This window comes from Tetrao urogallus, assembly GCF_951394365.1.
Source record: "Tetrao urogallus genome assembly, chromosome: 11".
In the NCBI taxonomy this organism is placed as follows: domain Eukaryota; kingdom Metazoa; phylum Chordata; class Aves; order Galliformes; family Phasianidae; genus Tetrao; species Tetrao urogallus.
In genome coordinates, this window is record NC_136824.1 from 17,936,103 (window position 1) to 17,957,819 (window position 21,717).

A 21,717-nucleotide genomic window follows, 5' to 3' on the forward strand; every position below is an offset into this window, starting at 1 on the left:
CCCGCTTCCCATCGGTTTGTTCTAAGGCGTGGGACACACCCCCTCGCCTCCCATTGGCCGTTACGTCGCTTGGGAACGCCCCGCCAACCACCCATTGGCCTATTCCCATTGGGCCCGCCTTCGCCCCGGGGCATGCCGGGAAGGACCGCACTCGCGTCGCCATGGCAACGACCGCGCTGGGCCTGCAAGGCCCGAATGCCCCGGGGACAGGAAGAGGCTGACAGAGCTCGAGCTTCGCTCCCGCACTTTATTATGAGGACAGAACACACGCATTGTATTTGTGACACCACCGCCGGGCCGCGTCCTCACAGAAGGGTCTTCATCAGCGCCTGGGCCTGCTTCAGCTCTGCAGGGTAGAGAAGCTGTGGCATGGAGTGTTGCTCTGAGGGCTTAGAGAGCCCTGAGAGAAAGGATGGGGCTCGCTCCCTCAGCCCCAACTCCACCCATCCTCACCTGCCAGCAGCACGCGGAATTTCTCCGCCGACACGGCCATGGGCACGGCCTCAGGCTCCCCATGCTCCCGGTGCCGCACACGCAGCAGCAGCTGCACCAGAGGTTCGCCCACCTCCTGCAGCTCGCTGGAGCTCAGTGCATAGTCCACCCGCCACGACACGCCATCCAGGCGGCTCACTGCAATGCAGGGCTGGGTCAGTGCCTGGCCTGGTCTCAAGGCTCAGCTCAGTCAGGGCAGCACAGAGCCAATGTGTCACCCTTGGATGGGACTTCACCAAGGAAGAGACTCTCCCTCCTCCCCCCCTCCGCCTTGCCCCTAAGGGTCGCACACCAGCAGTATGAGTGGGACACTCACATCGGAGGCTGCCAGCCCTGAGGCTGTCCTGCAGAGAGCTCTGCTTCTCCTCATAGGAGCGGCACAACCCTGTGGCGTGTTCTGCCCGAGAAGGAAGATGGGAGAAACAATGAGAGCCTACTGCTGCTAGCCCCAGCCCTGGGGCAGCCAAACCCCAGCAGGGAGGGAACAGGGCAGGGCTCAGAAAGCCAGGAGTCAGACAGTGTGGACATGAGAGGACAGCCAGCATTGTGCACTGCTCACTGTAGGACTGGGCACAATGAGGCGGCACCTGCTGCAGATGTGTGACTGCAGGGCCCCATGCCCCCATCCCACGCCCCACCTTTGGGCAGTCCCAGCTGCTGCAGCTCGCTGGACAGGGATTCACCATCCACATTGTGCTTGGCTGCATTGGACAGGATGAAGTCGAGCACAGCAATTGCAGCCTTCACATCACCTGACTCTGTGGGGAGGAGGGGGCTCAGCTCAGCGACAGACAGACCCCTGGGGGGTGGCTGCCTCCTGCAAGGCTCCCAGCAGCAGGAGGGGAATGGGGCTCACCGAGCTTGGCATCCGACGTCAGCTTCAGGATCTTCTCATACTGCGGGACAGAAGCACAGGTACTAATTAATTACACAGTAACACACCTCTTTCCATTGGTACTACAGCGCTGCATAGCACTGCAATACTATAACCAAAGCAGGGGTTTGGGAGCTTGCATGGTTCCCAGTGGGAACACTCACATCGATGGCCTCACCCAGCAGCTCCCGCAGCACCTGGGCGCAGATTAGCTTCAGCTTCACCGAGGACTGCAGGGAGAAGCAGGCTCAGCACCGCGCCCGGCTCTGCCGAAAGCGGAGCCCGGCGCCGGGACGGACGGGGTTTGGAGGGGAAATCACTTAACGATTCGGGCCAGCACGCTGATCTCGGCCAGCACCCAGTCGGGGCAGTCCAGGTCCCCGCAGAACCGGAACCGCTGCGGAGGAAAGAAGCGCTCAGAGCCCGGCGAAGCCCCGCGCAGCCCCCACAGCCCCCCGGGCTCCCCCACTCCGCCGCCGGGCCCGCTCCCACCATGGCGCTACCGCTCGATTCCCGCAGTCTCCGCCTCCGCGACCCGGAACCGATACCGGGACCCTGCAGGGCTCCCGGCCCCGCCCACCGAAAGCCCCGCCCATCGAAAGCCACGCCCAGCAGAAAAGGCCCCGCCCACCGAAAGCCCCTCTGCGTCTGTGCTTTACTCTGCAGTCCTCACCCAGGTCCGCACTGTTCCCGCGCCCGCCGGGCGGAGCCGCCTCGGGGCTTCAGCGCACCGCGGTTTCGACTCCCGGGGCTGCATTTGGTTCCTCTGTCTTTATTTCGTGCTTGTGCCCCTCCGTGCTTACCCGCCTTTATTTTCAGCTGCAGCCGATGGATGCTCGGCTCGTTCGGCTTCTCCCAACCGCAGCTCCTGCACTCAGCTCCAGCAGCTGCGTGCCAGGGCCCTCATTCGATCGCCGTGTCAGTGGGAACTGACATAGGTGCACAGCGTGTGAAGAGCGAGGGCAGCAGCTCGGGTTGAGGGGGGAACGAAGCCCCTCGGAGCTGAAGGGGCACGGGTGGGAGCGGAACTCTTGAACTTCCGGCGCTCGCAGCAGTCTGGGGGCACGGGGGTTTGGGATTTGTCCCAGCCGGGACCCCAGCCTGTATAGCAGATCCCTGCGCCCACCCGGCTGGTGTGCGACCCCCAGAGCCCGAGCAGGGCATGGAGACGGATCCTCGGTGCAGCCGTTGTCCCCCTAACACGTGGTGACCAAAGGCTGGGGACACCTCTATGGCCACCCAACCACTGACCCCAGTAGTACCTAGGAGAACCACCAGGGGCACCGGGGGGAGCTGAAGACCTCCTGGGGCATCCCACTGCTGGCAGTGCTCTAGCCCCATTGCAGTGCAACCCCCAACCCTGAACTCAAGTGGTAGAGGCGGTCTAGGAGCTGGGGACTCTGCTACCCCAGAGCCACAACGGCGCAAAGGGACAGCACGACACAGTTTCTCTTTTCCAGGCTTTATTCACGGCTCGTCCTGCACTCATGCCGCAGCTGAGGTTCGGGTGCAGCCCTTACGTGCAATACCCACAGCCACCCCAACGGCAGCCAGCGCTACAGCCACGGCCACGCACACCAGCCCCGTCTCCACGCTGGGCACCGTCACCACTTCACCTGCAAACCCAAACCCCGCCGTCAGAGCAGTGCACTGCAGCCGCACCACAAGGGCGCAACCACAGGGACTCACCATCACCGTCCTCCTGCAGCTGTCCCACGGCTCCCGGATCCGCCAAAAGCAGCACGGGGCCAATGACCACATCAGCTGCAACCTCTTTCCCTGGGAAGGATGGAACCATGAGCTGTGTACCCCCTTTCCTGGGTCTCCCCAGCCCTAAGGAGGGACCTTACCAGCATCACGGCGGAAGCGGCGGCCGTGCCATCGCTCCATGGGGTTGAGCCTCCGGGAGAGAGCGGGCGGCTCACAGTTGCCCGTCTCACAGCAGCTGCAGACATCCCGGCTGCCTTCCACTGGCACCCAGCTGGAGCAGGATGGCAGGACTGTTACCGGTGAGTAGGGACCCCCTGCAACTCCCCCCTCCCTTCTCTGCCCAAAGGACACCAAGAACATTGGCAAACACACGCTGGGGGAGCGTGAGGTGGTGGCCCAGTATCAGGTAGCTCCTCTTCCACCACCCTCCAGACCCACAAAGAGGGTCTGTGTCCTGTGTCTGAGGCTTGGGTGCCAGCCCCTGAGTTGGAGTTCATAAAACAGCCCGATTTGTGGCACAGCTACTCACGTGTTTCTGGCCTTATTGAAGGAGCAAGCCTTGTTCTGGGGGTCTGGGCCTTGGTCTGCTGGGGTCACCTTCAGGTGGCAGGTGATGTAGATCTGTGGGAAGGCAGGGGAAGGGCTGGGCACCTCTCCCTGGGGACAGCCTGGCTCAGGGTAGGTGTTGTGAATGGACACAGCATACAGCCTTACCAGGTTCCTGGTGTCCCCCGCAAACCTGAAGACATCGATCCTGAACCGCAGCACATCCTCCCGCGGCCGGGGTGTGATGAAGGCAGAGCTGGTGTCATCCACCCTTCCATCGACTAAGCACCTGAACGTGGGGCAGATGGGGGGGTGGGTCAGCATCCCGCTGAACCCCCTGAGTGTGGTGGTGCAGTGACCCCCCCCAGGCTCACCCGTTGAAGTCAATGATGGCGTAGTGGGGCGAGGAGTCACCGTCGGGGCTCAGGGCAGCCACGCAGCTGTCCACAAAGAGCCGCAGGGGCACGTGGCTCTCAGTGCTGACCTCAGCCTGGATGTTGAGGATGTCACCCAGCTGGAAGCCGGTGAAGGGTCTCTCTGTGCTCCAGTCGTCTGCAGGGCAGGGAGGTGACACAAGGGGGTGAGAGAGGGGACAGTGGAAGTGACAGCCAGGGAGCAGTGTGGCTGATGGCTTTGGGACAGCTGGGTGCCCCCAGTTGGGTGACTGGGAGCTGCGCCACATGGCACAACCCTGCTGGTGGACAGGGTGCCATCCCACATACCGCTCATGAGGCGCAGGGAGAACACCAGCCTCTCCTCAGCTGACAGCGCAGAGTTGAAGGGGGACCAGGTGGGCCGGATGGCGTTGCTGCTCACGTTCTCCCTCCTGGCAAGCGACAGCGTCAGCACTCAGCTGGGCACTGGGAAGACGTGGGGGGACAGTGAGGGTGCAGGGCCTTTACCTGGGGTAGTGGCACTCGATGGGGATGACAGCAGGGTTGGTGCGGATGATGACAGGGTTGCTGGCAGGGCTGGGGTCGTAGTTGATGAGCGTGCGGTAGATGAGGGCATCTGGTGTCACCTGGGCAGGGAAAGTGCACAATGTTGGCAACGAGGCACCGAGACCTCCCCCCTCCCCCCATCTGCCCAGAGCTGTCTCTTTCCATTGGGAAATACAAAAAAAAAAAAAACAAAATAAAAGGGTGAAACACAGGGTCTGCAGCTGTAAGCACAAAGCAGCTCTGGTGGAAAAAAAAACAAACCCTCCTGTCTGGGAGGAAACCACCCACCTGGGGCGCGAGATCTCACCTGCACGACGCTGCCGCACTCGTGGAGGCCAGCGGCGAAGGTAACGGTGTTGTGTGCGGCGTTGAGCGAGGAGTGCTTGCAGGCAGCTGGGCCCAGAGTCAGGTCGGCAGCGTTGATGAGACGCCCGGTGCCGAAGAGGTCCCTGTGCACCGTCACCACCAGCTGCGCCTCTTGGCACTGCACGGCCACCGGGTGCGAGCCGGCCACGGCCCGTGAGTGCGCCTCGGTCCCCCAGGACCAGGCAGAGGGATCCCCTCGTGCTGTCCAGGAGAGGTCCCAGGGTGTGTAGGAGCCCACCCCGGCCACCAAGCAGCACAGGAGCCCCAGCACCACGCAGCCGCCTCGCATCCTGCCTACTGCCAGCTCGCCCAGCATGGGAGCTAAGGCGGTTCCGCGGTGCTTTATATCCCTCGTCCCCTGTGCTGTCTGCACGTGGGGATGGGGAGGCAGAGTCGTTTCCGGGGTGCTGTGCCCCCCATCCTAGGCTGCCCAAGGCGAGAGAAAACATCCTCGTCAGCCTCTTTGGGGGAATTGTTTAGAAAACTCAGCAGAAGCCGGAGACGGGGAGACGGGGACGGAGCGGCTTGTTTAGGTTTTTGCCTGGCGATAAGGGGCTTTTCAAGGCTCCTGGGGAGGTGATGCTGTGGGGGGGGTCAGAGGTGGGGGCTTTCCACCACCCCCAGCTCTGCTCGGAGCTATTCCAGATGCTGCTGCTGCCCTGTGGCCCCTCCATAGCATCCCAAGTAGGGACTTTACACATTCCACTTCTCACCAACGGCACGAGTGCAGCCGTGCTCAGCCAGCCCCATCACACCCTACTGCAGCACTCTTCCAGGGCTGAGCCTGCAGCCCACATTAGCCAGCTCTGCCCAGCACCCAGCAAAATACCCAGGGCACCCCTTAGCAAATGGATGGCTGCTTGAGACTCAGCCCCACCCGTTCTCAGCCCCTTCGTTGTGTCTGTATGTCTTTACCCCACCCTGCTGTGTGCACGGTGACACAAAGGGTGTTCTGCTCTGCACCCCAAATCCTTCCCCACCTTTGTGATGCCCTTAGCTAGAAGAGAGCTGCAGCGGAGCTCAGCTGGCCCCAAGGAAACAGATGAAGCTTCGGATCAGTCAGCAGCCAGAAACCCCACTGAATTTGACGCAACACCCCAAAAGCACGATGCACATGCAAGCATGCTGTATTGCACAACCTTCTGCCCTCCTGCTGACTCTCCTCCCCGCGGAGCAGGTCAGGACTTCTCCTCGGTGTTTAGGATACCTTGAGATTGGTGCTTGCGTAGAAATGCCAGGCATTCCAGCAGGGAGCCTCTGTCTTTGGGAGGACATTTGGCAAAGGCACTCACGCTGACGGCAGGCAGATAACGGGGGCAGGCGCTGCTGAATCAGTAAACAACGGCTGGGGAGCACAGGGCGAGGGCAGGAGCCTTGGCTGGTGAGGAGGGGGCAGCTCAGGGGCCCCTCTGCAATGAGCAGCCCATCGAGACACAGAGCTGGGGAGGTACTTGTCTTAGAAAAAGGGAAATTCTGTGCTGACCTTATTCCAAGCAGAAGATGGCTTGGCCACAAACCAGCAAGGCCAGGAAAGAGGGTAAGAACAGAGCTGGAGGAGACAGAGATGAAAAGTCCCAGGGCAAGCCCCAAAGCAAAACATTCTTCCCCCATGTTATACAAAAGAGACTTAAAAGCACAGCTTCTTTCTGCCTGTAACACAAAGCTGCATGCCAGGAAGAAGCCAGGGACTGCGCTCAGGAGGGGATGAGGGCTGTTAGGGGGAATGGCTACCCATGGGTGCAAGCCAGAGCTTTGCTAACAGTAGAGAAAGTCTCTTAAGAACAAGGATGGTAGGAGAAACACAGAAACCCTTCCTCTTCCCCATCACAGAATTCAGGGGTTCTGTTTGCACCCGGCAGAGAGCATCTGCTCTCAGGATTGGAACAGGAGCATCAGAACAGCCTCAGCTCCATAGTGCTGAGAGGAAAAGCCTGTTTCTGTGGTGGCAGCGGGGGGGGGGAAGAGGGAGGAAAGCAGAGGCTGAAATTCCAGTCCCTGCTCCAAGGACTGTTTACACGTATCTATATGTAACGAGCCTTGGATGAAATGCATAAACAGTCCTTGGGGCAGGGACTGGAATTCCTGCCTCCCTGCAGCCCAAGAAGAGCCAAACCTTCTCTGCACCTCTCCAGCCCCCCTTAGCAGGGACCCCCATCCCACCAGCCCTCACTGACAGGATGGACAGCATGAGCCAGAACCCCCCTTCAAACCCCAGGAAGTCTCCCATCGTGGGTCAGGTTTACTTTTTATTGGATATCAGAAGCTAAAAGTTGAGAACACAATTCAGACAGGATTGCTGTGCGTCCGGCGGGCAACCAGAGCTCCCAGAGCAGCAAGGAGCAGGACAGCCAAGCCAGCAGCCAGCCCCAGCCCCACATGGCTTCCAGCACCTGCAGAGGAGAAGCCAAAAGGCGGTCAGAAGCAAAGATGGGCCCACGCCCCGTCTTCATTACCCACCTGCTGAGGGCACCCTGCCTGCTGGGTGCTGCTGGTGGCCGTGGATGAGCAGAGGGCCCAGCATCACGTTTGCTTCTCCCAGCGTGGGACCCAGGGGCAGCTCTCTGCGGGATCGCCTTCCTCTGTGCTGATGGGATGGGCTGAAGGGCTGCAGGGAGCGCCGTGCTGTGCCACAGCTCTGTGTCTCGCAGCACGAGCACACAGCCCTCGTGCCCTCCACAGGCGCCCAGCTGGAAGAGAGCCTGGTCACCAGCCTGCCCTATAGCAGGGATCCCACTGACGGGCAGCCCAGAAGCACGTCCCAGCTACTCACAGCCCGCTGGGTTTGTGGAAGGAGCAAGCCTTGTGCTGAGGGTCCGGAGGTTGGCTGGCTGGGGAGACCTTCAGGTGGCAGGTGATGTAAAGCTGAGAGACCAAGCAGCAGGGTGAGGTGGTCGGTCAGCTCAGAGGCTCACACATGGCTTCCCCATGCCCTGTGAGGGACCACTATCTCCCCGAGGCACTCCAGACACCACTGCTTGTTTCAGAACACTGAGTGCAGCCGTTCAAGCTTAACCTAGGGGGGCTTGTCTTGACCAGAACCATTACCCAAGGAGGAGCCTGGGCCCACAGGGCTACTATCAGAAGCAGTAAACACCCCATCCATGTGTTGCTATGAGGGACAGACTCTAACAGAGTCTGTTGAAGGGTAGGACAAGGGGGAAATGGATTCAAACTAGAAGAGAAGAGATTTATATTGGATGTAAGGAAGTTTTTTTTACACTAAGGGCAGTGAGGCACTGGCACAGATTGCCCAAAGAGTCTGTGGTGCCCCATCCCTACAGACACCAAGCTCAGGCTGGAGGGCTCTGAGCACCTGATGTGCTGTGGGTGTCTCTGTGCATTGCAGGGGCTGCACTGATGGACTTTAAGGGTTCCTTCCAACTCAAATGACTAGGAATACTTTCCCAACACAACCCCAAAGCTGCACTGACTCACACCGTGGCACGAGGTTGGACAACATCTAAACAAGGGAGTTCACCATCTTGGATTTACCAGGCTGCTGGAGTCTCCTGCAAACTTGAACACATCTACTGCAAACTGAAGCACATCTAGCCGGGGCCTTGGGGATATAAAAGCCGAGGTAGCATCATCCAGCCGCCCATCCACCATGCACCTAGGTACAAACGAAGGTCAGCCAGGTGGCTGAGAGCCAGGGCTCCGAGAGGTGAGCCAAGAGCAGGGCACAGGCAGCTCTTACCCGCTAAAGTCAATGAATGCATACTGGGGAGAGGAGCCCCTGTTTGGGCTGGGGGTGGCCACGCAGCTGTCCACAAAGAGCCTCAGAGGTGCGTGGTTCCCCACGCTGACACTCGCCTGCATGTGGAGGACCTCCCCCAGCTGGAACACAGTAGAGGCCCTCTCGGTGCTCCAGTCATCTGGAATGAAAGGAAGACGGTTCACTGCTCACACACAAGGAACCCTATGAGGACACAAGGCCTTGGAGCTGCCAGTCCTGCTCTGCCACCTGGGGAGCTCACCCATCCCACGCACCAGGGGGGGACCCCTGCTCCAAACCTACCGTTCATTAGGTGCAAGGAGAAGAGCAGCTTCTGCTCAGAGGAAAGGGTGGAGTGGAAGGGTGCCCACGTGGGCTGGATGGCGTGGCTGCTCACGTTGTTCCTCCTGGGGAGTGATGCTCGTGATCAGAAGGCTCTGCTGGTGCAGGAGGGCTTGGTGCCCATCCACATCAACTCACCTTGGGTAGTGGCACTCAATTGGAACCACAGCTGGGCTGGTGCGGATGACAACAGGGTTACCAGCGTGGACTGGGTTGTAATTCAAGCTTGTGCTGTAGATGAGAGCCTCAGGGGTGACCTGGGGAGAGGCAGATTGCATGATGCAGTCACCAAGAACCCTCCTCCTCCAGCCACACAAGTGGAGCCCCACAGCCTCTCCCAGGAGATTGAGCTTTTTTCAGAGCAGCTTCATACCATTCTGTAACGAGATCAGTGCTGTGGAATGGGCATACAGGAGGTGTCATAACAACGGGACTAATGCAATGGAAAGGGGTTACAAAGAAAAAAGGAAAGGCTTCACCTGTCCCTGAAGATCGAGGCTTGCAGGGAATACTCCGCAAGGGAGGGATCTCCAACCAGAGATCCTCCTCCAGGGGCAGTCAACCCTTAAATGAGGTCAAAGAGAGGTGCAGCCAGGATCCACCCCTTCCTATCACACAGCTGAATTGCCTTCACCTGTACTGCCAGGGTCCTTTCCCCAGGTGCTCAATCAGTGGTTCAGGCTGTGACTCAACAGTTACCACACACATGCTCTAACAACAGCAGGCAGCACCCAGACTTCCCTAAACTCACTGTCAGCTGCTGGTGCTCTGCAGCCTTCAGAGAGGAACTGAGGCTCCCAGCTATAAGGAAAACCTTGTAATTGTTTCCCCAAGCACAGAGCCCAGCCACTGTGCTCCATTACGTGTTGCATCAGAGACACCAGCAGGCTAAAGAAGCTTCAGCAGCGCCAAGCCTGCCCTTGGCTATGTGAAGTAACAAGCACTGGGAGGGCTGGCAGCTGCTTCCTCTTTAGGTTTGCTTCCAACCCTTCTAAACAAATGGGAAGAAACCAGTCAGAACTTCCCAGCTGAACACCCAAAGGCTCAGCATCCCTTGCTACACGGCACCCCAAGGTGCAAACAAGGAGTCAGCCCCCACCCGTGGCCCCCAGCCTTACCCTGAGGGTGCTGCCACATTCATGCAGCCCAGCCGTGAAGGTCACCACGTTCTCAGCAGCATTCTGGGCTGTGGCCGGGCAGGCAGCCGTACCCAGGGTCAGGTCTGCAGCCCGGACCAGGCGCCCGGTACCAAAGAGGTCCCTGTGCACTGTGATCACCATCTGAGCCTCCTGGCACCACACAGACACGGGGTGCAGTGGGGATGCAGCCTGGAGCTGGGACACGTCCACCCATGCCCATGGGGAGGGCTGGGAGAAGGCAGGGGGCTGCCCCAAGGACTGAGCCCCCCACAGCTCCGTCTCCCCTCGGAGAAAGCCCCAAGAGCTGTAGGCAGCTCCCATCTCCAGGAGGCAGCAGAAAAGAGCAAAGCCCAGGCAGCTCAGGAGCCTCATCCTGCCTACCAGAGCCCAGCATAAGGGGCAGGGGCTGCCCAGGGCTTTTTGTAGCCCTCACTCCCATCAAAGATAATTGGCAGCACCCAGTCCCCTGGGGATGGTGTTAATTAGCTAACAAGGAGCTGGTGTCAAACGTGCTGTGCAGCTAACTGCAGTTTCTTTTTAACATCTTTTCTGGTAATAAGCAGCCCTGCAAGATCTCCCAGGAGACGTGTCCCACCTCCAGACCAGGTACCTACAAGATCTGTTTGAAAGATGGGCACAAGTCTCCCCTTTTCTCTGATGCAGCATTTAAGGGCAGATTCAGGTCTGGAAACGTCTTATCCCTTTACTAACTTGGGATATCTTTTACAGATCAGGTGTAGGTAGTTATCTTGTCTGCTTTTAGCTTGGAGAAGGCTCTGGGGAGGCTCTGACTGCTCTCAGCCACGTCGCTCACTGTGACAACTCCAACAGCTGTTGAGCCCCTCCAGGGACAGTGACTGCCCCACCTCCCTGGGCAGCCTGTGTCGATGCATTATCACTCTTCCAAAGAAGAAATATTTCCTGATACCCGACCCGAACCTCTCCCTGCACTTGAGGTGCATCACCTCTCATCCTGTCACTGTTACCTGGGGCAGAGGCCGACCCCCACTTCGCCACGACCTCCTGTCAGGGAGTTGTATTGAGCAGAGGTCTACCTGAGCCTCCTCCACACTGAACATGGGCATGGGGAGTAAAGCAAAGTATTTGCAGCAGGTGACGAAGCAGAGAAACAATTTATTTCATCTGCATGCATACACAGAAAGAGCAATTAAGGTCATTGCCCCATCAGGCAACGGCCTGGCTGGCATTGTGTTTGGAGAGTGCTCACTTTGGGCGTTCGAACCGCAAACGCAGGTTGCATCCCACGCAGGGCAGTGGGATGGGATTGGTAAGGAGTACCGTTCATCTGTCTTGCTTATTCTTTGTGGCCTCCGGCAACCCGTCGTGTACTGAGGTCTGGCTGCTACCCGCCAGCGGCTGCTGCTGGAAGTAGGCCTTGATCTTGCTCAGGTGACGGACCTTCTTCTCAGAGGGATGCCTGTGGGCATTGACCAAGGCACACATCTTGGGGAGACCCCTGGCGGGGTCGCACGCGAAGCAGGCGTGCAGCTCGGGGAGGCCGACGCCATGGGAAGCCAACGTCTGGGCCGAGGGCCGGCTGAGCAGCTTCTTGTCCAGCAAGGGTTGCAGGGACATGAAGGACTCCAGGCTGGCAGGGCTGAGGAGCTGCCTGGGTTTGTTCTCCAGGTCGATCTCCAGGACGTTGCACAGGTCCATCATGGCGCTCGCACTTTCCAGGGTGCTGCAGTTGCTGAGGTCCCGCCACAGCAAGTTGCTGGCCAAGTTCTTCAGCTTGCAGCTTTCCTTGTCGGGGACCTTCTCCTTGATTAGGGGTAGAACATCCAGGAAGCCGTAGATCGTGGAGAGGAACTCCTCTTTCTTGCCAATGGCCATCAGGCTTTTCAGGAGGGTGGGAAGGGGCAGTGACCAGAGACTAAAGGCAGCCAGGATGGGCCTGCGGATGGTGCTGAGGTGGCTAAGCAGATCCCTCAGGCCCACCTCGTAGCTGCTAGTTTTGGCCGTCGAGTTGGGCAAACACATCGTGGGCTGAATGAGGACTGAGAGTATTTTCTCTTTATCGACCACCGCCATCTGAATGACTTCATTTTCTGGAGAGGTCGAGGGAAAAGTGAAAGAGGAGGAGAGAGGAAGAACGGGAACAATTAACCTCTTATTCAGCACGGAAATAAAACATTGAGTCACTGAGCCTTTAACAGCCCCCTGTCTGTCTCAAAAGCAAGGCCCTTAGGGGCTCAAGAGGTTGTCCTCTTACATCACCAAGCCTATGGCAGAAATATCTGAACTTCATAGAATCGTAGCATCATTAAAGTTGGAAAGACAACTAAAATCATCCAGCCCCGTACCTGTAACCACTCTAGACCATGTCCTACAGTGCCACATCTATCATTTTCTTGAACACCTCCAGGGACAGTGACTCCACCACCTCTGAGGGCAGCCCGTGCCAATACCTCACAAAGCTTCCCAACTTCTGCCCACCCCGAATAAATCAGAAGTGATGCTGCTATACGTGGGGATCTAAGCCAGCTTCAACATGGCATACTCATTACAGAAGATGTTCCCACTTAGGATCTTACTCCAAATCTTAACGTCAAAGAAGATCACGGTTCCTTGTCCCACATCCAGCGTGTTCTGGAGGCAGATCGGAAGGTGTGTGTTGTCACTGCTGGTGCCATCCTCGAGCATATCATCTAGCAGACTGGGGTCCTGGTGGAGCAAACGACTAGCTTTTAATAAACATCTCAGGAAGAACCAAGGGAGCAGCTCAGGGTGTTTGTGCATCCTGGAGTTGACCAAAGGGATCCATTCAAACTAACTGCTGGACGACTTGGAGTGACCTGCTCAGAACCTTACCGAGTAGCTTTCTGCTCTAAGATGACAGGAAAGATGGGGCTATCACAGAGTTGAAGGGTTTTGACATAAGTATTTCAGCTATCAGGAAGGATTTCAGAAGTTCTTTGCCAGGATCTTAACTCACCAGCAACTCCTCATCCATGCTGTCCTCTTCATCGCTGCCCAAGTTGAGAAGGTCGCTATCTGCCCAGAGAGAAAAGACCTATCACCTTTGGGACACAGGACTGTCTGACCTGCAGTGAGCACAAGGGCCAACTGACCCCCTGTCAGCATCGTCAGCTGAGCTGAGGTGCCCTGGGAGCAGAGAGGTAATGGGGGGCAACCATCTGAACAAGAAGATGCATTGAGATGTGACTATCATCCTGGGAACTTCTTGGGGATGCTGCAAACTGGCCCCCAGAATCCACCTGATGCCTGCAGGAGCATCGCTTACCTGAGTCATGCATCTCATCGCTGCTGTCTGGCATGATGTTCAGCAGGCAACCTTCCCTGCTGGCAGCCATAGTGGGTGCAGAAAAGCTGGTCTGGGGTTGGGGCAAGCAGTTTGGTTCCTGTGGCACCACTGACGTGCTCCACTCATTGTCGTCCTTCTCAACCTTTATCACTTTTGCAGGAAGTTGCAGCGTGGTGGTGCTTTCATCTTTCTTCCTCTTGGCGGGGTTGGAGGTCAATGGGACCTGAGTGGGCAAAGCAGAGCTCAGTGAGCATCCCCGTGTGGCCAGGGATGTCCTTTGCTGCCAGAGCACAACCACACAAGTCCGAGGGAAAGGCTGAGGATCCTCAAGGCACTCGTTTTTGAACCCAAGGAAAGAACCTCAAAGTAATGACACCGAGGCAGGCACAATGATGCACGGTCCTTGCTTCGGTGAGCAAACCCAGTGTGCCAGCCTGGGGCTGTGATGGGGCCACACAAGGACCAACAGAGGACCTGAGGCAAGGGGCGGAGGTGGAGGCCATGAATAGGAGATACAGGGGTGCTTGGAGATGTCGTGGGAAGCCCTGGCATTTGGGATGGCTTGTGGTGTGAGCAAAAAGCAGATCTCACCTGGTGGGAGCTTTTCGTGGTGGCTGGAGCGGGGGCAGCTTCTGAAAGAACAAAAAACACAGCGGGATGAGGAGGGTGAGCAGTGCTGGAGGTGTCTGAGAGTGACGGGTGTTGCAAAACCCTCTGCAGGAGGTGCAGGTGGCTGTGGGGCCGTGTGCCCTCTGCTGCCACGGGGATGCTGGAGACATGGGCAGTCCTGAGCCCCACTGGGAGATGTTGCAGAGGCCAAACTCAAGCCGTGAGGCTGGGCTGGTAAAATGCTTGCTCATTCAGCTGCCCACATGTGCTGGAAAGCTGAAAAGGCCATTAGTAGCATAATGCAATGAAGTTGCTGTGATTCGGTAGCTGGGGACATGCCATCCCACCGGCCCCATGCTCCCAGCACTCCTGTGCTCTCCAGCAATGCTCAGGATGTGGCCGTGGACATGTTCAAACCCTTTGTTGGGGGAAGTGGGACACAATTTGGGAAGCTCTCAGGAGAGCCCTTTTGGGCTGCAACACCAGCAAAAGACAAATGCTCAGCCCAGGAGGATTTTATTGGCACAGCAAGTGAGGTGGGGAGCTTGGTCCCTGCAGCGACTTTCCATGGGTTTTTTAGGCATCCTGGTTTGCAGATGGAGCCCAATCCTCACTGCTCTCCTGCAGTATCATTGCACACCGTTTCCCCTCACTTCTTCCTCCTCTTCCTGGGGCCAGCAGTGTGCTTCCAGTCTCGCTTGCCCCTTCTGGGATGCTCCTCCTCCAGCACTGGGCTGGGGGCCTTGGGTGATGGGGACCTGGCGGGGGGCTCGGCAGCAGGGGGAGATGCTGCAGGACCCCGATCCGTTTCATTCTGCTGCGAGGTGCTGGGGCAGAACAAATCCAGCAGGTTGGAGGGCAGTGAGGGCTCCTGTGGGGTGGGCACAGATCTGGGGTCCTGAGGCCTCGTTTGCAGCATTGTCCCCATAGAGGAGGCAATGGCACTGAGGGAGTGGGCCATGGAGTGCACGCCACGGGACAGGGACACCAGGTGTTTGTTCTGTCTGCGCTGAGCCTGCAGCAGGCAAGCAGTGACCCCCAGCAGCTCATCCATGTGCTGCAAGTGTGCCCTGGCCCAGCAACCAAAATCTTCCTGCAGGGCGGCCAGGGAGGCCTGGAGGCTCTTGGGGAGAGATGTGGTGTCCCTAGCAGCACTGGGAGGTGATGCTGAGCCTTCCTCTGCTCCTTCATCCCGCTGTGCAGCAGGGGTGGGTGGTGTGGGGTGTGCGTCTCCTCCTGGGCTATGGGGCTGAGGCTGCAGGTCGAGGGTCGGAGTGCTGCTGTCCTCAGATGGCGTGTCCTGCTGGGGGACAGCGGGACCTGCTGTGGGGAGCGGGGCTGAAGGGAGCAGGAGAGGGAGCTTAGCGAGGACAGCATGGATGGAGCGCTCAGCAGATGGCAGCACGCCGGGGCCCAGGGACAGAGGCGACCCGTGTGCATGCCACACATCTTGGAGAGGGCAACCCCAGCCCTCCTGCACACCCACATCCACAAGCCACTCACCTTCCCCAGCCCAGGGCACAGATGACTTACCATCATCCCTCCCCTTACAGCGCAGTGGGGGCTGGCTGCACGCAGCGAGCCCACCATCGCTTTGGCAGCAACGGAAGCAACGGTGGCATCCCAGCCTCTGAGCGAGGGCAGCAACCACCATCCTCCAAGTGGGAGGAGATGTGAATCCCAACGTAGGACACCCAGCCTGGCTTTTGGCCTCCACCCAGCTCCGCGGAGCAGCGTGCCCACATCTCACCTTGCAGCTCCTCGATGCGCTCAGTCAGCGCCTGCAGCCTGGCTCGGCACTCGGCAAAGTCCTCGTGCAGCCCCAGCTCCCCATCCGCCGCCGGGCGCTGCCTCCGCAGCTCCTCCAGCGCATCCTTGACGAAGGGCTGCATGTCCATCACCTCCTGCTCCGTGGCATAGAGGCCCATCTTCTCCACCAGCCTCTCGCCCGCCTCCATCCTCCGCAGCACGGCCTCCACGCGCCGCAGCTCCCTCTCCAGCTCCCTGCGGCTCTTCTCCTGCCTCCTCTCCACCGTGGCCAGCAGCTCCTCCTCCTCGTGCCGGATCAGACTCACCAGCTGCTCCACGCGCTGCCTCACCAGCTCCCGCACCCTGAGCCCCGCCGCCTCCAGCCGCGCCGCCTCGTCCTGCAGCGCCGCACGCGACGCCTCGAAGCCGCCCCGCCGCTGCGCCAGCTCCTGCCCCAGCGCTTCCAGCTCGTCCCACCGCAGCCGTGCCTCCGTGCTGACGTCGCAGTGCTGCCCGCTGTGAGCGGCGTCCAGCAGAGCGCAGATGCAGCACACCGCTCTGCAGCACTGCTTGCAGTAGATGCTGTCGAGGTGAGAAGAGGCGGAGCAGCCGAGATGAAGGGAGCGATGTAAGAACAGAAGGAGTTATTTACTCAAAGGGCGGTGAGGCGCTCAGAGAGGTGCGGCTGCCCCATCCCTGGAGGTGCCCGAGGCTGTGGATGGGGCTGTGGGCAGCCTGATTCCATGGCAGGGGTTGGAGCTGGGAGGGCTTTAGGATCCCTTCCATCCTATGCCATTCTATGAACCTCTAATTCTATGATCGTCTGTTCTTAGAATCATAGAATGGTTCGGTTGGAGGAGACTTTAAAGCCCAACCAATTCCAGTCCTCCACCATGAGCTGGCTGCCCCCCACGAGCTCAGGCTGCCCAGGGCCCCATCCATGGCTTCGGGCACCTCCATGGATAGAGCACCCACAGCACCTCCGGGCAACCTTAGACATTCCACCCACTGCCTTCCTGGCCTCCAGCAGCCTCCTCATCCTCATCCTCATCCTCATCCTCATCCTCATCCTCATCCTCATCCTCATCCTCATCCTCATCCCATGCCCTCCTCTGGCCCCATCAGCAGCCCCAGCGCTTCCTCCCTGCTCCCCACTGGTCACTGCAACCGACTCCCATCCAACTTTTCCATCCGGTGGCCCTCAGCAGAGGGACAGAACCACCTCGCTCAGCCCAAAGATGAATGACAAGAAGTTCCCTACCTTAGAGTCTGCTTCTGGTGGGTCGGGATGGGGCAGGACAAGCTGCCGGTCCTCCTGGTGCCCTCGAGGAACTCCTGCGGTGATCCCACCCTGATGTCCTGAACCCTCTTGGCCTCATGGTTCTCCCGCTTGACGTAGCGCTGGTGGGTCTCGAAGCACTTTGTGCACAGGAATTCCTTGCACTCTGGGCACCAGTACTCACTGCTGCTCCCACAGTTGTCACACAGCAGCTCGGCCCCACTGACCACACGCCGGTAGATGCTCAGGCGGGCCTGCAGGCTGCTGAACAGCACGTTGTCCACGTCGGGGATGCCGTCAGGCTGCGGGATGGGCGCCTGGCACACGGGGCACTGCCCTACAGGTTTGTTCTCTCTCAGGCAGCCCAGGCACAGCGTGTGCAGGCAGGTGAGCAGCTTCAGGTCGGGAGATTCCTGCCGGCAGCCCTCGCACAGCACGAACTGGAAGTTGTCCTCCAGCGGCTTGGGGAGGCGAGGGAAGAGACAGAGCTTCAGAACCCCCGTCCTGGCCCAGGTGAGCGGCCACTTCCTACCTGCGGGGCGCTGGTTGTCGCTCAGCACTTCCCCTCCCCATAGCACGAGGGACAACGCGTTGGCAGCGTTGGCGGGTGGGGATGGGACAGGGGGCACCCACCCGCCCTGCCACCCCGTCCCCCTCCCTGCCGCCGCCCCACTCTGCAGCCCCCCACACTCCCATCGCACCCACTCCATACGCATGAAAGGATGAAAGCCCTCCAAAAGGTCCCAGCACAGCCCCGTGCCCACCGCCCCGTCGGGGCACAGCCCTCTGCCGCCCCCCCGTCTCCTCCCACCCCACCGCCCCCCGTTGCCGGTCGGGGCTCACCGGGACCGCAGGTTCGAGGCCGTCCATGGCGTGGCACGGCCCCGGGACTCCCCCCGCCTCTCCCGTCGCCCAGTTTCGGTTTCCCGGTGCTGCAGACTCCTCCTCCGGGCGGGACCTATGTTAACTGCTGCCGGGAAGCCATTTCCATGGGAGGAGCTGCACCCCGGCTCCTCTGCATCCTTCCATCCACTCCCCGCTGGTGGCTATGGGACCACCGTCAAGTGGAGACCGTGACCAAAGGAGTGGCAGCTAAAAGGACTGTGACTGAGGGGGGACATCACCAAAGGGGGTACCCCTACCATGGACCAGTTGGGTTACCCAGAACAGAGATGCTTTCACCTCTGGGTGCTGAGAATCCCGACACAGGCTATTGGTAGGAATGGGGAAACTGAGGCACGGCTCAGTGCAGCGGGGCATGAGGGAGAGCCCACAGGATCACAGAATGGCCAGGGTTGGAAGGGACCTCAAGGATCATGAATCCCCAACCCCCCTGCCACATGCAGGGGCCACCAACCTATATGCAGGGTCACCAACCGAAGCCACCATCCTGTTACTACCCTTAGAGTATGTTTATTGGGATAGAAAGGAAGCTTACAAAATAAAGAGCTAACGGATACATGGCTGGACGCAGCCCCACGCACGCAGCGCAGACAGAGCTCACACCACACAACGCAGAAACACAAATCAACACCGTCACTCCTTGTGTTGGAAGGGGCAACTCCCGGCTGCTCCTTCCCCGGATGCCACCTCTGCTCCCTCCCCAAAAGGCAGCAGCTGCAAGGACCACACGGCCCAAAGCTGGGGTGCCCACTGGATGCATTGCAGGCAAGGGGCGAGACAAGACAAGCACAAGGGCAGCTGGAGGGGCTCAGCCAAGGAGTGATGCCTCCATTGCCTCAGTTTCCCTGCTCAGGCCTTCACCCGCCTCCTGTCATCCCATGGGGAGGGCAGGCAGCATCCTCGCCATGTTCTTCTGCTGTCCCCCACCTACAGACACACACACAGGGACACGCTTGCTCTATCTGTGCAGCTTCACGGCCTTGAAGAGCTCCTCCAGGCGGAGGGCCAGCTGCAAGTCGCCCTGCACCCGCAGCCGCCCGCTCATGTAGGCAGCCAGGGGCCGCAGCTCGCCCAGCATCAGCTCCTGCAGGTCCTCCTCTGCCACTTCCAGCACCACATCAGGGCTGCCCTGGGGCACACCGCAGCCAGCCCGCCCGCTGCCTGTTGGACACGGATGGGGTGAGAGGGAGCAGCTGTGAGCTGGGACGCCGACCATGAGGAGATCCCCTAGAGCACCCACCCCACCGTAAGACCCCACCTGAGGAGAGGTCTATGAAGAAGGTGCTGCGGGCGCCGCCGGGCAGGATGATGTCCACCTGGTAGGATGCTCCCACCTGGCTCACCAGAGCCTCGGAGAGGATGGGCTCCACGGCTGAGAGCAGCTCGGCCACGCTGGGCCTCCTCCTGGGGGGGTCCACCTCGCTCACTGTCACCACGCTGTCTGCTGGGACAAAGGGATGCAACAGGGGACACTTTCAGGATGAGCTCTGCTGGTCCACAAGGACCCCCACCACATGGCACTCCCTCCTCCAGCCTCCACCAGATGCCCATAGCTTTCGTTCCTTTGCTTGCCCCAGTCTTCCTTAGCCAAAATTGCTGAAGGGATGACACATTCAGAATAGTCACACTGCAACCACAGAGCACATTTTTTCCTTCTTAGGAATAAGCAGGGGCCTGAGCTGACACGTGAGTCTTCCTCCCATCCCCGTGACTCAAAGCACCTGGGGAAAAATCTCGCTGTCACTTCCCACCCCTTCTGAGAGCCGTGCCAAGCTCCCAGCACGAAACCTGAGCTGCCCCCAGCCTGTCTGTGCTATGCTCACAGGGCAGTGGTATCTGCAGGACTTTGGCTCCTCTTTCTAACATCCTGTGGGCTCAAAGGTTATGGGCTCCTACCTGCCTCTGGGGCGCTAGGTTTGCTGTCAAGGAGGTGGGAAGCCAGCTGTGGGGGAGAGCCCTCCAGCACCGGGGCTATGGCACCCAGAGGTCCCTGCAGGGCATCCCGGGGGGGCTGCAGCACCGCCTCCATCGTCAGCTCCACGCGATCCACCTCCAGTCCCCAGGACTTGGTCGTGTCATTGATGTCCAACTGAGGAAAGAAGGGGAAGAGAGGTTGTGGGAGACCACGGAGACAACAGATCCCACAGCTCAGCGTGCTGCTGGTTTAGACCTGAGGTGTACCCCCAGCCAGGGGACACCCCGGGCCATTCTCACCAGCAGCTGCTCTCCGATGCGTAGCTTCTCCCCCTGGATCTCCCGCAGGCTCTTCTTGCCCAAGGCCTTGGCCATGGCGCTCTGTGCTGTCATGCGAGTGGCTGCCACGAGGTCCTTCACCACCAGCACGGACAGCGCGGGGTCCCACACACGGAACTGCACGTCGGCACCCATGGAGAGCATGGCACCGTCCCGGGAGATCAGCTGGGAGAGGGGGTCAGGGTCTGCCCCGCTGCACCCCACGCCCAAACTCCCACAAGGTTCCCTCCCCCATCTCTTTAATAAAGCCAACCCCAATGATGACGTTTGGGCTGCTCAGAATGACAACTTCCAGCCATTGCTGAGAGACATTTGGATACGGGCTGATGCTTCGGAGATGTCTCCACTTGGGAACATCCATTGACCAAGATACGGAAGGTCAATAGGTGCCTCCCAGCCCCAGGGCTCGTGGCTCCCAGCCCTGTAACGCTCCTTGCCTCACCATGAGGATAGGCAGAATGCTGCTCTGGGTATTTGGGATGCCTCGAGGGTGGCTCACCTTACAGGGGGGCACATTGAAGGCCCGTGTTCTCAGATCCACACGCTGCCAGTGGTCAATGAAAGGCAGCAGCAGCACCACGCCAGGGCCCTGCGGTGCACGGAGGCGGCCCAGGCGGAAGATGACCATTCGTTCATAGGTAGGCACTATCTGAGGGTTGGACACAGAGACAGGGACAGGAGTGAAACGCCAGGCACTGCCTACCCACAGAGCACGGGCTGCCACCCTGCTCCTCACCTGCTCCCTTCCCTTACCTTCAAGGCAAACCAGCCTGAGATGGGGAAGGTGAGGAGCATCAGTAGGAAGACCAAGGAGGTGATGATCCCATGGCAGATCCAGGACAGCCAACCCTGGGAGGAGTCTGAAAGGGGGGCAGGGAATGTGCACCCACCAGCAAACCCCACCCAGGCCGAGTGAGAGCACCCAGCCACAACAACACCCTGCTGGAAGCCCCAGAGGAGAAGAAAGCAGCATCTCCCCTCTGCAGTCGGGGCTCACCTGCAGCATTCCTGGCCGATCCCAGCTGGTCTGCCTTGGATCCGAAGGAGAAGAAGCCCTTCTGTGCACCGTACAGCCCAATGCTGGACTGCTGGAAGCGGTCAAAATCCCCTAAGGGAAGTGCCTGGTATCCCGACCTGCTGAACATCTCCCTGCTGCAATGTGCAACGCCGAGAGGGTAAAAAACCCAACAGCCCTATTGCAGCCGTGCTGCAATTAAGCAATGCTGTCTTGGTTTTCCTTCCTGGAGCCTCAGTCCGGTCTGGGGCCGGGGGGTTCCATCCTCCCGGCGGTTCCTAGATGAGGATGAGGATGCAGAGGGGAAGGAGGGAGCTGCCGGAGCTTCCTGGTCCGCCCCTCATGTGGCTGTGACGGCAGAGGGACGCAAGGCTCACGGCGGGGTGAGTTTTTCCGGCGGCTGCAATGCTCGGGAAACGCTCCGGCGACCTCGGGGAGCGTCGCGTCCTCTGCCGTACTCATACCTCGGGGGGATCCGGAGGGTCCCGCATCCCTACG

At 59.5% G+C, this 21,717-nt stretch overlaps 5 protein-coding genes across 5 annotated transcripts; all 5 read right to left on the reverse strand.

Moving 5' to 3' along the window:
• Positions 1-305: 305 nt before the first annotated feature.
• On the reverse strand, positions 306-2,123 carry COMMD4 (COMM domain containing 4; the record flags this gene model as incomplete). Its single annotated transcript, XM_079540807.1, has 8 exons — positions 306-346; positions 454-630; positions 809-889; positions 1,131-1,250; positions 1,349-1,388; positions 1,531-1,596; positions 1,692-1,763; positions 2,040-2,123. The coding sequence occupies 8 exons, from the start codon at positions 2,121-2,123 to the stop codon at positions 306-308; spliced, it is 681 nt and encodes a 226-aa protein (XP_079396933.1).
• A 728-nt stretch (positions 2,124-2,851) lies between these two features.
• Positions 2,852-5,245, reverse strand: LOC306950506 (zona pellucida sperm-binding protein 3; the record flags this gene model as incomplete). The annotated part of the gene is made up of 9 exons (XM_079540786.1): positions 2,852-2,982; positions 3,056-3,145; positions 3,217-3,347; positions 3,606-3,697; positions 3,791-3,911; positions 3,997-4,174; positions 4,345-4,448; positions 4,525-4,643; positions 4,871-5,245. 9 exons carry the CDS (start codon positions 5,243-5,245, stop codon positions 2,852-2,854), a joined length of 1,341 nt encoding a protein of 446 aa, XP_079396912.1.
• A 2,450-nt stretch (positions 5,246-7,695) lies between these two features.
• LOC306950528 (zona pellucida sperm-binding protein 3-like) lies at positions 7,696-10,497 on the reverse strand (the record flags this gene model as incomplete). The annotated part of the gene is made up of 6 exons (XM_079540808.1): positions 7,696-7,791; positions 8,422-8,542; positions 8,627-8,804; positions 8,948-9,051; positions 9,125-9,243; positions 10,105-10,497. 6 exons carry the CDS (start codon positions 10,495-10,497, stop codon positions 7,696-7,698), a joined length of 1,011 nt encoding a protein of 336 aa, XP_079396934.1.
• A 930-nt stretch (positions 10,498-11,427) lies between these two features.
• Positions 11,428-17,918, reverse strand: LOC306950529 (protein PML-like; the record flags this gene model as incomplete). Its single annotated transcript, XM_079540809.1, has 8 exons — positions 11,428-12,194; positions 12,681-12,810; positions 13,082-13,140; positions 13,391-13,634; positions 13,886-14,043; positions 15,771-16,351; positions 17,031-17,509; positions 17,892-17,918. 8 exons carry the CDS (start codon positions 17,916-17,918, stop codon positions 11,428-11,430), a joined length of 2,445 nt encoding a protein of 814 aa, XP_079396935.1.
• A 991-nt stretch (positions 17,919-18,909) lies between these two features.
• STOML1 (stomatin like 1) lies at positions 18,910-21,349 on the reverse strand (the record flags this gene model as incomplete). The annotated part of the gene is made up of 7 exons (XM_079540789.1): positions 18,910-19,112; positions 19,210-19,392; positions 19,848-20,040; positions 20,166-20,369; positions 20,704-20,853; positions 20,958-21,064; positions 21,202-21,349. The coding sequence occupies 7 exons, from the start codon at positions 21,347-21,349 to the stop codon at positions 18,910-18,912; spliced, it is 1,188 nt and encodes a 395-aa protein (XP_079396915.1).
• Between the last annotated feature and the right edge of the window lie 368 nt (positions 21,350-21,717).